This window comes from Coffea arabica, chromosome 3e (genome assembly GCF_036785885.1).
Source record: "Coffea arabica cultivar ET-39 chromosome 3e, Coffea Arabica ET-39 HiFi, whole genome shotgun sequence".
NCBI lineage: Eukaryota > Viridiplantae > Streptophyta > Magnoliopsida > Gentianales > Rubiaceae > Coffea > Coffea arabica.
This window is the reverse complement of record NC_092315.1, coordinates 22,155,547-22,173,238: the sequence shown is the minus strand read 5'-3', so window position 1 is coordinate 22,173,238 and position 17,692 is coordinate 22,155,547. Positions and strand designations below refer to the sequence as shown.

Here is a 17,692-nt window from a genome sequence, read left to right as displayed (position 1 = left end):
GCTATTCCCACGCCACTTTTGGGGACAAACTTGGTTGACGTTTGGTTGAACTACTTGAGGGAATTTCTAATTTCTTCAAGGGGGCAATCGAGGGATTTGAAAAGTGTAGTGGTGAGACATTAGAGTGCTCTAAACACTTGAGTAACACACGAGAGAGAGTGAAACACGTGAGGGAGTGAGTGAGGAATTTTTATCTTAACATTTGCTGAAGTTTTGCAGGATATACCATGGCCAATGAAAATGACATCACCGTGGCGCAATTGGCATCAAGAATGGATGCTATGTGGAGAGACATGCAAAGGAAACTTGAGCTCCACTTTGAGTCCATGCAAGAGCAAATTGAACAATTGGATCCCTCCAGAAACGCACAATTGAATCCCTCCAGAAACTCTTCTAGGAAAACTAGAGGGAAACTCACCGTGAATGAATTCAGTGACTCTAACTCAAAGGGAGAGTTCGAAGATGACAAGCGAAGGCCACGGAGAATGACACAGCGGGCTGACCATGTGGAGGATCAACTCAAGGGAATAAAATTAAAAATTCCTACCTTCCACGGCAAATCGGATCCCGAAGCGTACTTGGAGTGGGAGAGAAAGATTGAGTTGATCTTTGATTGCAACCACTACACAGAGTCTCAAAAGGTAAAGTTGGCCGCCATCGAATTCACCGATTACACCGCAGTTTGGTGGGATCAACTCGGCATCAAACAACGAAGGAATAAGGAACCGGCCATTCGGACATGGGACAACTTAAAACGAATCATGAGGAAACGCTTCATACCCGGTTACTATCACAGGGATTTGCATCACAAATTGCAAACCCTCACTCAAGGTAGTATGACGGTTGAAGACTACTTCAAAGAAATGGAACTGTCCATGATGCGGACTGATGTTCACGAAGATGAGGAGGCCACCATGGCACGATTTTTGGGAGGATTACGGCCTGACATTGCTGACATCGTGGAGCTTCAACACTACCTTGATATGGGAGAACTCTTGGACAAAGCTATCAAGGTAGAACGGAGGTTCAAGAGGAGGGGAACGGTCATACAAAACTCCAACTTCCAATCTGGAAATTGGAGAAATACACCCTTCAAGAGGGAGGATCACTCCTCGAGTGGCCCACACTTTGCAAAGTCGAATGGAAATTCAAGGGGGACTTTGAGGCCGACTACACTACCTTCCAAACCAACTTCAAGGGAGGATTTTAAATCCCAACCAGAGGTCTCTAAATCAAGGACTCGTGACACCAAATGCTTCAAGTGTCAAGGGTTTGGGCACATTGCTTCCCAATGCCCCAACCAACGGACCTTGATCATGTTACCCAATGGCGAGTTATTGACCGATGATGAAGACGGGAAACATGAGGGAATACCGTCCTTGGAGGGGGAAGAGGACGAGCTTGATGAGATACCTGTCAATGACACGGTTGGATGTCTAGTGGCAAGGTGAGCACTAGCTATTCAAGCTAGTCGAGATGAGCTCCAACGAGAAAACATCTTCTACTCAAGATGTCATATACACAACAAGGTTTGTAGCCTAGTCATTGACCCAGGGAGTTGCACTAATGTTGCAAGTGCACTAATGGTGGAGCGACTCGACTTACCAACAACTGACCACCCGCGTCCCTACAAACTCCAATGGCGAAATAATAGCGGCGAGGTACGTATCTCCAAACAAGTCTTAGTTACTTTTCGCATTGGTCGATATGAAGATGATATTGTATGCGATGTAGTACCTATGTAAGCTGCACACATCCTTTTAGGCCGTCCTTGGCAATTCGATAAGAGAGTTATTTTTGATGGTTTTCTAAATAAATACTCCTTTTTGCATAATGGTAAGAAAATTGCACTTGCACCTCTCACACCACAACAAGTGCATGAGGACCAAGTTAACTTACAAAGGGAGTATGATATGCATGCCACTAGTCAAAAACAACCATCAAAAGGAAAAGTAAAAGAGATAGCCGAGAACCCTAAGGATAAGAGTAAGCCTACTCGAACCATTGAGCTAGGGAAAGAAAGAAAAACTAGCATGCTAGCTCGAGTGAAAGATGTGAGGAAAGCTTTACATTCTAACCAAGTTTTGCTTATATTGATTTGTAAGGAAGCTTCACTCACTAATGAGCTTGAAACTTCTCTGCCTAGTATTGTCACTAACCTTTTACAGGAGTATCATGATGTGTTCCCCGTGGATATACCTAATGGATTGCTACCTTTGAGAGGGATTGAACATCAAATTGATTTCATCCCTGGGGCTTCCTTGCCAAACAAGGCACCGTATAGGACTAATCCCGAGAAAACTAAGGAACAACAAAGGCAAGTAGAGGAGTTACTTGGCAAAGGATGGATTCGTGAGAGTCTAAGCCCCTGTGCTGTACCCGTCCTACTTGTGCCTAAGAAGGATGGAGGATGGAGGATGTGCACTGATTGTCGAGCTATTAACGCCATAACGGTAAAGTATCGTCATCCCATACCTCGTCTAGATGACATGCTTGATGAATTGCATGGTGCTATCATTTTTACAAAAAATTGATCTAAAAAGTGGATACCATCAAATTCGTATAAAAGATGGAGACGAATGGAAAACTGCTTTTAAAACTAAACATGGCTTATATGAGTGGGGTTAGTCATGCCTTTTGGCCTAATTAACGCACCTAGCACTTTTATGAGGTTAATGAACCATGTTTTGCGTCCTTTCATTGGTAAATTTGTGGTAGTGTATTTTGATGATATCCTAATTTATAGTAGGAGTTTAGAAGAGCATGCAATACATTTACAAGCTGTCTTAGATGTACTTCGAAAGGCAAGGCTCTACGCCAACCTTAAGAAGTGTACTTTTTGCACTGATCAACTTGCTTTTCTAGGATATGTTATACGTGCACAAGGTGTACAAGTGGATCAATCAAAGGTGAAGGCTATAAATGAATGGCCAACACCTTCCAATGTAAGTGAGGTGAGGAGTTTCCATGGCTTGGCAAGCTTCTACAGGCGTTTTGTCAAGGACTTCAGCACCATAGCTGCACCACTTACATCTATCATCAAGAAGAACTCACCCTTTCAATGGGGGGAAGAACAAGCTAAGTCTTTCCAATTACTTAAACACAAGCTCACACATGCACATGTTCTAAGTTTACCTAACTTCGACAAAACTTTTGAGATAGAGTGTGATGCTTCTGGTATAGGTATTGGGGCTGTTCTACTCCAAGAAGGTCGACCGATCGCATACTTCAGTGAAAAGCTAAATGGAGCCGCCTTGAACTACTCAACCTATGACAAGGAAATGATGGCATTAGTTCGAGCTCTCCAAACTTGGCAACACTACCTTCGACCTCGAGAGTTCGTCCTGCATACTGATCACGAATCTCTCAAGCACATCAAGTCACAAACCAAGCTGAGTAAACGCCATGCAAGATGGATAGCCTTCATCGACACCTTTGCATTCGTGATCAAATATAAAACAGGTAAGTCTAATGTAGTAGCTGATGCACTTTCTAGGAGATATACACTACTTACTACATTGGATGCCAAATTACTAGGATTTGAATATCTCAAGGATCTTTATGCCACTGACCCAGATTTTGGTGAGATTTTCAACTCCTTGCCATGAGACACTCGTGAGCATTACTTTCTTTCACAGCGGTTCTTGTATTACAAGGACAAATTGTGCATTCCACTCAGCTCCATGCGACCCCTGTTGGTTCGAGAAGCCCATGGAGGAGGACTTATGGGCCACTTTGGAGTTACTAAGACATTGTCCACCCTTCAAGAACACTTCTTTTGGCCACGCATGAAGAGAGATGTTGAACGACATATACAAAGGTGTGTAACTTGTCACCATGCAAAATCAAAGGTAAATCCTCACGGACTCTACACTCCTTTACCTATCCCTCATGCACCTTGGGTTGACCTATCTATGGATTTCGTACTTGGATTACCTAGAACTAGACAAGGTCATGACTCTATCTATGTTGTGGTTGACCGTTTCTCTAAAATGGTACACTTTATACCTTGCCATAAGACCGATGATGCTAAGCACATAGCTGATCTGTTCTTTGGAAACATAGTACGTTTACATGGCATGCCTCGTACCATTGTATCTGATAGAGATGTAAAGTTCCTTAGCTACTTTTGAAAAACTTTGTGGTGTAGACTAGGCACTAAGTTGCTTTTCTCTACTTCTAGTCACTCACAAATTGATGGACAAACTGAAGTAGTTAATAGAACTTTGTCTACTTTGTTGCGTGCCATAATAAAAAAGAACATCAAGACTTGGGAAGATTGCTTACCGCATGTTGAATTTGCTTACAATCGCACTGTACACACTGCTACACAATACTCCCATTTTGAAATTGTCTATGGCTTTAACCCTCTCACCCCTTTGGACTTATCTCTTTTACCTGATCATGAGAGAGTTAACATGGATGGTAAGAAAAAGGCAGATTTCGTCCGAGACCTACCTGCTAAAGTTCGAGCCAACATCGAGAAGCGCACACTCCAATACATGCAAAGTGCAAACAAAGGACGTCGCAAGTTTGAACCCGGCGACTGGGTCTAAATCCACATGCGCAAGGAGCATTTCCCCTTCAAAGGCGCAACAAACTCCTTCCAAGGGGTGATGGTCCCTTCCAAGGCATGGAGAAAATCAATGATAATGCCTATAAAATTGACCTTCTAGGTGAGTATGGGGTACATGCTACATTTAATGTTGCTGACTTGAGTCCCTTTTATGCAGACGATGAGCTTGATTTGGGGACAAATCGCCTTCAAGAGGAGGGGATTGATGACGGAGCACCAAGGGCTAATGGTGACCAAGTCATTCAAGTACCAAAATGACCGGTCACAAGAGTTCGTGCCAAAAAATTACGCGAGTCACTTCAAGCACTTGTATGCACCATCCAAGAGAGAATTGGACATGACTTAAAGACCATTGAAGGCTTGGAGAATGAGGATTCCACAATATACACCTTACTTCAAGTCGATGAACCAAGTGAAGACTAGTTTTAGTCAAGGCCAAGAGTTAGTTGCCAATTGTAGTCAAGGCCGAGACTTAGTAGTCATTTTTAATTACTGTTTAGTTGCTAATTTCTGTAATAAATTCGGCCAAAACCACCTTTGGTTGGCCGAACCTTTTAGGATCTATTTTAGTCATCAGATTTGGCCCAAGGGCCTTAGTCATTTAAGTGGATCCATTCCACCGTAGGGCTAGTCTTTCGAGTCCAGTGTATGGCTATATATAGCCAAGACAAGAGACCTTTACATTCAGTTTTAAGATTAATACAATTGTGAGTGTTTTCATTTTTCTCTTCCTAAGAGAGCCCTTTTGAATAATTGAGAATCTTTCTCAATTGTTCAATTGAACTTATCAATCAAGTAACTCCTTGATTGTGGCATTCATTTACCTTTAATTTGGTTGGCTAGTTCGTTAGATAACGGGTTGAGATAGTATCAATAGCGTTCATTATCTCGGGGATTACATTTGGGTCAAATTTCCGCTGCCTAAGCCGTTGGCGATTGGTTGTCTAGATCGTGTCCAATTGGAATCACATCATGGAGGTTTCTCCAAACATTGTTAGAAGTATGTAGCATGACCTAGAGGCTTCCGGATCTCTTTAGGTTGTTCAAGAGGATTGTACATAAGAAGCTTAAGACAAGAACAGTACGGAACCTTCTAGAGGTTCACACTTGTGTAGCATAGAAAAGGGAACGTTCAAGAGATTAGAGGAACATTATAGAAGAACAAGTTGTATAGCTTAGTTGGTAGAAGAGTCTAAAGTCATCTCGAGTCTTGAGGGCTTTGCCTATAAATACAGTAAGACCTCTACATTTATAACCAAGTTGGAAAGTTGGTAAAAAAATCAAGAAGTAGAGAGCTCTTTTGAGCAATAACCTTTATCTTTAGCTTTCCTTTCGTAGCCTTTACTTTACGTACGTTTTCTAACGCTTCCGCATAACTGACACTGCTTGAATGCCCAAGAGGTTAGATTGAACTAGTGATCTTCAAGTAAGGAAGGCTAAACGATTGCTAGTGCCACACGAGTCGCTAAAACTATGACAGTTGGCCTGTGATAGCTAGTATTAAAGCTGTGCTTGATACCGTGGGTTTAGGGCACGAGTGAATGGCCACTACATCAGACGCTAGCATGCAACGAGAGGTCTAAGAGAAACATGTCCCATGAGAGTTGGAGAGGGTTACTAAAGGCAAGGGCCGTAGGGACAAGTCCATTGCTCAAGAGCCGTTGGCTGTGTTTGAGAAAAGGCTAGCTTGGGTGGAGCTAACCGTTGCTGATCGCCATGACCACTGGGGTGAGTTAAACAAACTCATGACACAACCTGAGGTGGAAGAGTTGCGTGGTGACATGCAAGTAATACTAAATGAGGTCATGGGCAGGTTTTTCAAAGGGGACGAGGTGATTAGGTCATGGTGGAATCTCTCCAGGATGAGGTTGCCAAGTTCAAGGTGGAGCTTGATGTGTCTAGAGCACAGTTGGCCAAGTTTGCGAATACAATGATCGGGAAATCTTCATAGGTTCGGGAGGAGCTACAAAGGTTTTGCTTGGAGTTGGACGAATTAAGGACACAAGGGACAACAGGAGCCGTTGTGTCCGCACTGAGGGTCGAGGTGCCATGACTAGATACTTATCGTGGAGCAAGAAAAGCGCGCGACATCGAAAACTTTCTGTACTGGTCGAAATGATATTTTGACGCACTTGGCATTATCGGGGATACAGCCAAGTTGCGAACAGCCCCACTATACTTAAAGGATTCGACTTTAGTATGGTGGAGGAGAAGGTGCGACGACGTAAGGAGAGGGTCCAACACCGTCACTACCTAGGACACATTCAAGAGCGAATGGAAGAAGCAATTCCAACCGACGGACACTGGAGATGAAACTAGGGCCAAGTTTCGTCATTTAGAACATAGGGACGGGCATATCCACGAGTACGTGAAGCAGTTCTCTGAACTCTTGTTGGAGATACAGGATATGTCGCCAAAGGATGCCTTCTTCACGTTTATTGATGGTTTGTAACTATGGACCAAGATTCAACTCCAAAGATAACACGTGAAGGATTTAGCTGAAGCAACGGCCATAGCTAAGCAGTTATACGAGATCCCATGGAGGGATAATAGGAAAGACAAGGGAAAGAGACCTGACCAAGGCTCAAGTGGAGGAAACTGACATTTGACCCTTGCGAAAGCACACGAAGGGTCTAAGATTCCTTCTACGATGGATCAAAACAAATGGACTCTAGGTAAGAAAGGCAAGACCGAGGACTTCAAGTGCTACATATGCCAAGAGTCATCACACTTTGCAAGGGATTGCCGAAACAAAAAGGTGCTATATGCTATCATTCAAGAACGTAAGCATGAGGAAGAACAGTGCACGATCTTGTGCACGAGGCTACGTGTGGTCGAAGCCAAAGTGGACAACCAAGAGCGAGGGCAAATGTACGTCGATTCAAAAATTAATGGATGCAAGGTGAAGGCCTTGGTGGACATAAGTGCGAACATCAACTACATGAGTGACGACATCGCACGGCATTGGGTCTAAGGTGGGAGCCATGCAAGGGTCAGTTTAAGGGTGTCAATGGCAAATGGGTTTTGTTGGATGGGATAATGGCATGCATAGCGGCCAAGTTAAGGTAATGGAACAGTACGATGAAATTTACTATTGCTCCAATGGATGATTATACAGTAGTCTTTGAAATGAAATTCATAGACTACTTGAAGCCGATCATGGGACTACATAAGGGCACCATGCTCATTACGTAAGGAGGGGCGCCTTACGTCATGAATGTTTTCTATGAGAATGAGGGAAGCCTGCAACAACTCAAGGGTGAAGTTGTGAAGGGCCGAGGAACAAGCACGGACAAGATTGGAGTAGGGACTCCAATGCATGAACCAGGAAATAAGGCAACGAAGTGCAAAGCGGGTGTACGGGGCACCATGGCTCCAGTAGTAGCTACGTTTGGGGATGTCTACGACCATATACGAAAGGGGCAATAGATTGATCCACAAGCCCAAATGTTAAAGAAGTTGATGGCCAAAGGTAATACCATCGAGTTTTGGCTTAACGAGAAAGGGGTCCTTTACAAGTAGCATGCCGTGTATGTGCCAGACTGGGCAACATGTGCAAGGACATCATAAGGGAGTATTGGGCTGAGGAAACATGATCTAAGTATGCACTAAATGCAATACAACGACACTTCTTCTAGCTGAAGCAAAATGAGGACATTAACATGTACATGGTATGGGACAAGTTTTGATGACTGTTAGGAGCCCCGAAGGCATCAAGAACGATGCCTTGTTCAAGTGAGAGAGGATGGTATGATCGCACCTAACCGTGCGCGTCCGTCCTAGGCCAGCAGACATGCACTACTATATATAAGAGAAATAGTAGAAAAATTAGAACTGTTAGTAAACCCACACCCCAATCCCCAAGCAAGTGGCAAGCCAAGGAGGCTTCTCCAAGCATTGTTAGAAGTGTGTAGCATGACCTAGAAGCTTTTGGATCTCTCTAGGTTTTTCAAGAGCATTGTAAATAAGAGGCTTAAGACAAGAATGGTACAGAACCTTCTAGAGATTCACACTTGTGTAACATAATGTAAGAGAGCGTTCAAGAGATTAGCAGAACACTCTAGAAGAACAAGTTGTATAACTAGTTGGTAGAAAAGTCTAGAGTAATCTTGAGTTTTGAGAGGTTTGTATATAAATAAAGCAAGACTTCCACATTTGTAACCAAGTTGGAAAGTTGGTAAAAAACCAATCAAGAAGTAGAGAGCTCTTTTGAGCACTAACCTTTATCTTTAGCTTGTCTTTCGTAGCCTTCACTTTACGTATGTTTTCTCACGCTTCTGCATGACCTACATTACTTGGGTGCATGAGAGGTTAGACTGAACTAGTGATCTTCAGGCAAGGGAGGCTTAACGATTGCGAGTGCCAGGCGAGTCGCGGAAGCTACGACAGTCGGCCCGTGACACTTGTTTCTTTTCCCTTCTTTTTTTGATTTTTTTTTAGAAAGGAGGAGAGCTGGGAAGGGGAGTTGTATGTGTGTAGTGTGTGTTTGTGAGAATTGAGAGAAAGAGAGGTAGAGATAGGGGAGCCGAGAGTGGCGAGTTGGAGAGTTTTTTAAGTGAAGTGAATTTTTGAGAAAATTTTGAGAGACATAGCCTAGAGGAAGAGATAGGGAGTTGGGAAAAAGTTGGAGTGTGCTCGTGAGTGCATGTGTGTTAGTGTCTTGAAAAAAGAAAAGAAAAGGACCGAGAGAGAGGAAAAAAATGGTGGAGTGGATGCATGTGATGATGATTTTTGTACAAGATAAAGAAAAAGAGGGATGGAGAGTGGAGTGTTTTTTGGGTTAATAGTGTATTGGTTGAAAAAGAGAATATTAGGGTGTGTAAGTTTGGTTAGGATTTTTATTTTCTTTATTTTCTCTTTTTCCCTTTTTTAAATTCCTAAAAAATAAGAAAAATAAAAAACTACATCAGTATATATGAAAATGAATAATCGAAAAGCAAATAAATATCTTAAGAAAAAATTAAGAAGCAACAACAAAATTTTAAAAATTTGGTGTCTACAGCTTTCTCAAGGCCCTTGTCACCTTTCTTGAAGAGATTAGAAGTTCCTTCAAGTGTTCAATGAAGCTCTAGAATCGAACTTCTTGAGTGTGGCTGACTTAGAGTATATGTAATGACACAAAAAATGATGAGAATCTAAAAATTTCGAGGAAAACTCGACTTTTGGAAGGAAATCAAAGCTAGAAATTCACTAGAAATGTAATGGCTTAAGCGACTCAACTAACTACTTGAGTACCTACGCAACTATTAGGTTCATGAGTAAAGGATTATGTCCCACATTGGTTCGACAGATGGAGAAAGAGTGGTTAATATGTAAATAAGGGCCAAAGACCGAACAGTTTAAGTTTTTGGGTTAGAGTTGGGTTCCAGACTTACATATTGGACTCTTTGATAGGTTCTCTCGAGGCATTTCTCCCTAACAAATGGTATCAAAGTTTCAGATTGCAAAACAGGACTACTCATGGACAAGTGGACTCTTTTCGAAGTTGGATCGGCGAAAATTCTCTTCTTGATAGTGGATCGAAGTGCTAAAGTACTAAAGAGTTTGGTTGGTGTTGGACCAGGTGCATCATAGGTTTGGCAAGGGATCTGATTGGTATTAGACCAAGGAGCTAAGAGTTGGCAAGGGTTCAGAATCCAGTTGGATGTTGAAGAAGAGTGGATCCATGATTGGAAGAAAAAGTGATCTTAGGTGATAAAGTGGGCTTGCGTTGAGTATTAAAATTGGTTTGAAGAAGAGATTACAAACTTGGATTTAATACGAGGGGTTACTCATGAAGGAGTAGATTTGTTAGATTCATGAGTACAGGATTATGTTCCATAATGGTTCAAGAGACGGAAAAAGAGCGGTTAATATGTAAATAAGTGGCCAAAACCTAATAACTTAAGCTTTTGGATCAGAATTGGAATCTTGACTTACATATTGGGCTCTTTGATGGGCTTTGTTGAGACATTTCTCCCTAACAGCAACAATAACTGGAATGAACAAGAATGAATATGAAAATTTGACTATTGATGACCTGGAAATTAAGGACGAATTTAGACTCAATTTTAGACCTAGAACTACTGGAAATATTCTCAAAATTTACTGGTAATAATGATTTAAAGACAGCTAAAGCGACGATGACGCAAAGGAAGAGATTAGGAAACTACCCGACAACTAGGACACAAGCCAATGAAATTTGTATGTGTGAGTTAAATTGGAGTAGGAATATGGAAATATACCATTTTTCCTAGTTAAAAAAGGATTTAAAACTTCCCAGTAGCTATTTCCAAAAGGTTTTAGGTCAACAAGAACCAAAATCGAAAAGTTGGAATTGGAAATTTGATTGTGTTTAGGAAACTAGTAGCGACTGCTTTTTAATTCTTGTCTAGCCGAGTTTTAAACTTCCAAAAACACAATTAACACATGTTTTGGAGTGTTTTAAAGATCAAAAGTTGTGGCTGCATGTTTCCTTTTTTTCATTTGTAACAACCAAGAATTTCAAGTTGGACAGCTAAGGTTTCACAAGAATTGTTTTTGGTAACTTATCTTGTTTTGATGTTTTACCCCAAGAAACCCTAACAACCCATCAAGATCCTTCAAGAGCTTAAAGAATCTGATTCAAGAATGCAAGAAACTCAAGAAAGTGTTTAGGAAATTTGCCCAACAGCCTAAGGGCTCAAAATTTCTCAAGAACTCAATGTTGGTTTTGAAGAACATCAAGAATCAACTTGTAGAGTTTCAAGAACTTCAAGATTGATATTTTGGCAATCAAGAACTTCAAGAAATCTGTAAATTTGACTCAAGAACTCAAGAAAAATTTATGAACAGTCCACACACAACACAAATCATAAAGAATCCCTAATGTAAAAATCGGATTTCTTCAAAACAAGAAATGGACAAAAAAAATTTTATTGTTGAACTAGACACAAAAACAGACAAGAAAGATAACACACTAATAGAAATTTTTTTGGGATAAACAGTAACTTTGGGATGAAGAGTAACTTCAACAATCTGTTTCAAGAATGCAAGAAGCTCAAGAAAGTGTTCAGAAAATTTGTCCAATAGCCTAAGGGTTCAAGATTTCTCAAGAACTTAATCTAGGTTTTGAAGAAAGAATCAACTTTTAGAGTTACAAACACTTCAAGATTGATATTTTGGCAATTAAGAACTTCAAGAAATCCATAAATTTGACTCAAGAACTCAAGAAAAAGTTATGAATAGTCCACAAACAACATAAACAACACAAATCACGAAGAAACCCTAATGTTAGAATCAGATTTCTTCAAAACAAGGAATGGATAGATTTTTTTTTATTGTTGAACTAGACACAAAAACGCACAAGAAAGATAACACACTAATAGGATTTTTTTTAGATGAAACCCATAAATCACAAACCCTGGAGCTAGACGATCAATACCTAAAATTTGACAATGAAAAAACATACAACCCCTCTAAGCTGCAAAATTATGAATTTTGAATTTAATTTCAACCCACAACTTAACAGATTAGTGAACCAAGGTTATTGGTAGAACAACGTCACAATCAAGTATGTTTCTTGATTGATAAGCTAAAATGAACACTTAGAACTCTTCTAAGATGTTCAAAGGAATGCTTCTAAGGAGCCAAGAGAAAACTCTCAAAATTTGTGTCTTTCTTCCAATGATTAAAATGCAGCAAACAAGCAATATTTATAGCCTTGCAAGTCTCAAAACCTAATTCACCTTGGAAAGATTAAATAAGACAAAGTTTCCTAACTAAACATGGAACCCTAATTCGGCTCTTTCTTGTTTCTACTTAACCGATTATTTCACTAATTTTTAATGACTAAATTATCACTAAAATGCTCTAAATAATGTAACAAATTAGATTAAAATACCTATATAGACAACTCAACACTTAAGAATGATGTGGACCAACTTGAGCTTGATCTTCACTTGATGCCACATCAATTGAATCTTCGAATTGCATCAAATTTGATTTTCTATGGGTTTCTTTTATGAAATATGTCTATAAGGTGTTATAAAAAAATCATAATAATTTAATTTCATATTATAAATAAAAAATTTAGCATCCATTTGAAAATTTCTTATTTTTAGAAACTAGGAACCTTGAAAGAATTGGTTTGACGAATTAGTTTTCTCACTCCATTCAAGAAAGTTCATCTCTTGTTTCTAAAAATTTTGGAAGAATTTATTCTTAAACTAACTTCCATAAATAATTTGAAATAAATTCAAAATTCTCGTGATGGTAATAATTATGAATTTTTAATTGTTTGGGGGTCAAAATTGTTAGGAAATCGGTTTAATTTATTTTAAATAGGTTTCTTAATTTGTGTGGAAGTAACTAGTTTCCTAATTGGTTTTAGTTATTTGAAATAGTAGCCAAAGAATTTCCTATTTTGTTTAGAACTTAGAGGTTATTTTCTATTCTGTACAAGTTTAGGAATTAGCATTGGTTTCTTGTTGTTATTTGGTTTTTTGACAAATAATGTTCTTTACAAATAAGTAGATTGACATACTACAAAGTGGCATACAAAGGACACACAAGAGCAATATGTAGCCTTATACATAGGATGTAGGGTGTGAGAGAGAATTCTTAAGAGATGAGAGATGGTATACAAGGTTGGACTTGAATTCAAATTGTATTCTTGTATAGCGTTTTCCTCTCATAATAAAGAACGGGTTTCTCTCCGTGGACATAGGTTCAATGATAAAATCGAACCACATTAAATATTGTGTGTCGTTTATCTTTTATGCTTGTAGCTTGTTTGTCATTAAATTGTTGTGTACTTGATATCTCAATACTTATTTCTTCCGCGTTTGGAACCTAACAAGTAGTATTAGAGTTTCCAGTTGCAAGATTGGGCTACTCATGAACAAGTGAATTTTTCTCGAAATTAGACCGGTGAAAATTTCCTTCTTGGTGGTAGACTGAAGTATCAAGGAGATTGACTGGTGTTGGATCACCTGCACCATGAATTTGGCAAGGGGTTCAATAGATGTTAGATCAAGGAGTTAAGGATTGGTGAGAGTCTGGAATCCAGTTTGGATATTGAAGAAGAGTGGGTCTGTGATTGGAAAAAAAAAAGGTGACCTTAGGTGTTAATGTGGGCTTGCATTGAGTATTAAAATGGGTTCGGAGAAGAACTTATAAACTTGAGTTTAATATGAGAGATTACTCATGAAAGAGGAGATTTGTTAGATTTATGAGTAAGGATTATGTCTTACATTAATTCAAGAGATGAGAAAAAAATACATAATATGTAAGTAAGGGTTCGAGATCTAACAGTTTAAACTTTTGAGTTAAAATTGAATTTTTGACTTACATATCAGGTTCTTTGATGGACTCTCTCGAGATGTTTCTCTATAACAAGTGGTATCAGAATTTAGTTGCGAGACACTTGAATCCCAATAAACTAGTATCAGAGTGGGGTTCATAGTTGAATATTGATTAACTATTGAGATCAAGTGGGTTGGTGGTTGCTACCAATTAAACAATTTAATGGGTCGTATCCTTATTTCAAGAGATTGACAAGGAGCACTAAAGGTGAAGGATGGAAAGTCGGAAAGCATAAAAATACTTGACGGTGAATCTAGACAAATGATTCAAGGATCAAGAAAAGGTGGAATCCAATATTGATTTTAGACATGAACTGGTGGAGATATTCTCACAACTCTAATGGTTGATATTTCATCCCGGATGGTTCTTAGATTCAGATTATGTTCTTTACGTGGTGTGGCATGTGTCTTAAAGAAACAAAAGAATCTAATTTTCAAATGCCAAAAGACTCTGATGGCTCAAAATCTAATCCGACTTAGAAAGACTAAACAAAACAAATTTTTCTAATTAAATATGGAATCCTAATTAGGCACTTTCTTGTCCCTACTTAGCCTATTACTTCACTAATTTTTAGTGACTAAATTATCACTAAAAATGCTCTAAATAACGTAACAAATTAGATTAAAACACCTAATTAGACAACTCAATACTGAAGAATGATGTGGGCCAGCTTTAACTTGATCTTCACTTGATGCAACACCAATTGAATCTTTGGATTGCATCAAACTTGATCTACGGGTTTCTTTTGTGAAATATGTCTATAAGGTGTTATAAAATATCATAATAATTTAATTTCTTATTATTAATAAAAAATTTAACATCCACTTGAAATTTTCTTATTTTTAGAAACTTTGAACCATGAAAGAATTGGTTTGATGAATTAGTTTTCGCACTTCATTCAAGAAAACTCATCTCTTGTTTGTGAAAATTTTGGAAGAATTTATTCTTAAAATAACTTCCATAAATAACTTGAAATAAATTCAAAATTCTTGTGATGATAATGATTATGAATTTTTAATTGTTTGGGGGGCAAGATTGTTAGGAAATTGGCTTAATTTGTTTTAAGCAAGTTTCTTAATTTGTGTGGAAGTAACTAGTTTAATAATTGGTTTTAGTTAATTGAAATAGTAGCCAAAGAATTTCCTATTTTATTTAGGATTTAGAAGTTATTTCCTATTCTATATAAGTCTAGAAATTAGCATTTGTTTCTTATTGTTATTTGATTTTTAAACAAATAATATTCTCTATAAATAGGTGGATTGGCATACTACAAAGTGGCACACAAGAGCAACATGTAGCCTTATGCGTAGGGTATGAGAGAAGATTCTTGAAAGATAAGAGACGATATACAAGGTTGGATTTGGATTCAAGTTGTATTCTTGTATAGGGTTTTCTTATCATAATAAGGAATGGATTTCTCTCCGTGGACATAGGCTCAATGATAAAATCAATCCATGTTAAATATTGTGTGCCGTTTATCTTTTATGCTTGTGACTTATTGGTCATTAAATTATTGTGTACTTGATATCTTAGTAATTATTTGTTTCGTGCATGGATCCCAAAAAGTGGGATCAGAGTTTCAGGTTGCGAGACCGTGCTACTCATGGGCAAGTGGATTCTTCTTGAAATTGGACCTGTGAAAATTCTATTATTGATAGTGGATCGAAGTACCAAGGAGTTTGACTGGTGTTGGATCACATGCGCCATGGATTTGGCAAGGGGTTCAATAGATGTTAGATCAAGGAGTCAAGGGTTGGTGAGGGTCTGGAATCCAGTTTGAATATTGAAAAAGAGTGGGTCCATGATTAAAAGAAAAGGTGACCTTAGTTGTTAAGGTGAACTTGTGTTAAGTATTAAAGTAGGTTCGAAGAAGAACTTATAAACTTGGATTTAATGTGAAAGGTTACTCATGAAAGAGGAGATTTGTTTGATTTATGAGTAAAGATTATGTCTCATATTAATTCAAGAGATGGAAAAAAAGTACATAATACGTAAATAAGGGTTTGAAACCTAACAGTTAAAGCTTTTAAGTCAAAGTTGGACTCTTGACTTACATATTGGGCTATCTGATGGGCTCTCTCGAGGTGTTTCTCCCTAACAAGTGGTATCAGAATTTGATTACAAGACTGGGCTGCTCACAAGCATTTGAATTCCAATAAACTGGTATCAGAGTGGGTTTCATGGCTGGATCCTGATCAACTACTGAGATCAAGTGGGTTGGTGGCTACTACCAGTTGAGCAATTTAATAAATAATATCCTTATTTCAAGAGTTTGACAAGAAGCATTGAAGGTGAAGGATGGGAAGTCGGAAAGCATAAAGACACTTGACAGATGATTCAAGAATCAAGGAAATGTGGAGTCCAATGTTAATTTTGGACATGAACCGGTGGAGATATTCTCTCAACTCTAACGAGTGATACTTCATCTCAGATGGTTCTTAGATTTAGATTGTGTTCTTTACGTGATGTGATATGTGTTCTAAAGAAACAAAATAATCTAATTTTCAAACGCCAAAAGGCTCTGATGACTCAAAACCTAATTCGATTCGGAAAGACTAAACAACACAAAGTTTCCTAACTAAACATGGAACTCTAATTTGGGTCTTTCTTGTCCCTACTTAGCCGATTATTTCACTAATTTTTAATGACTAAATTATCACTAAAAACGCTCTAAATAACGTAATAAATTAGATTAAAACAACTAACTAGACAACTCAACACTTAAGAATGATGTGGACCAACATAAACTTGATCTTCACTTAATGCCATACCAATTGAATCTTCAGATTGCATCAAACTTGATTTTCTACGGGTTTCTTTTATGAAATACGTCTATAAGGTGTTATAAAAAATCATAATAATTTAATTTCATAGTATAAATAAAAAATTTAGCATCCACTTGAAAATTTCTTATTTTTAGAAACTTTGAACCTTGAAAGAATTGGTTTGACAAATTAGTTTTCTCACTTCACTCAAGAAACCTCATCTCTTGTTTGTGAAAATTTTGGAAGAATTTATTCTGAAAATAACTTTCATAAATAACTTGAAATAAATTCAAAATTCTTGTGATGGTAATAATTATGAATTTTTAATTGTTTGGGGGGTCAAGATTGTTAGGAAATTGATTTAATTTGTTTTAGGCAGGTTTCTTAATTTGTGTGGAAGTAACTAATTTTCTAATTGATTTTAATTACTTGAAATAGTAGTCAAAGAATTTTCTATTTTGTTTAGGATTCAGAAGATATTTCCTATTCTGCACAAGTCTATGAATTAGCATTGGTTTCTTATTGTTATTTAGTTTTTGGACAAATAATGTTCTCTATAAATAGGTGGATTGGCATACTACAAAGTGGCATACAAGAACGACATGTAACTTTTTACATGGGGTGTGAGAGAGGACTCTTGAGAGATGAGAGATGATATACAAGGTTGGACTTTGATTCAAATTGTATTCTTATATAGAATTTTTCTCTTATAATAAAGAACGAATTTCTCTCCGTGGACATAGGTTCAATGATAAAATCGAACCACGTTAAATACTGTGTGTCGTTTATCTTTCATGCTTGTGACTTGTTTGTCATTAAATTGTTATGTACTTGATATTTCAGTAGTTATTTGTTCCGTGCTTAGATTCCAACAAGTAGTATCAGAGTTTTAGATTGTGAGATTGGGTTTCTCATGGGCAAGTGAATTCTTTTCAGAGTTGAATCGGAGAAAATTCTCTTCTTGATGGTGGACCGAAATACCAAGGAGTTTAGTTGGTGTTGGATCAGGTGCACTATGGATTTGGCA

At 38.2% G+C, this 17,692-nt stretch overlaps 1 protein-coding gene across 1 annotated transcript; it reads left to right on the top strand.

The window, feature by feature from the left end:
• Nucleotides 1-227: 227 nt before the first annotated feature.
• On the top strand, nt 228-3,608 carry LOC113737469 (uncharacterized). The gene is made up of 4 exons (XM_027264698.2): nt 228-1,447; nt 1,538-1,661; nt 2,169-2,453; nt 2,805-3,608. Exons 1-4 carry the CDS (start codon nt 228-230, stop codon nt 3,606-3,608), a joined length of 2,433 nt encoding a protein of 810 aa, XP_027120499.2.
• Nucleotides 3,609-17,692: the final 14,084 nt, after the last annotated feature.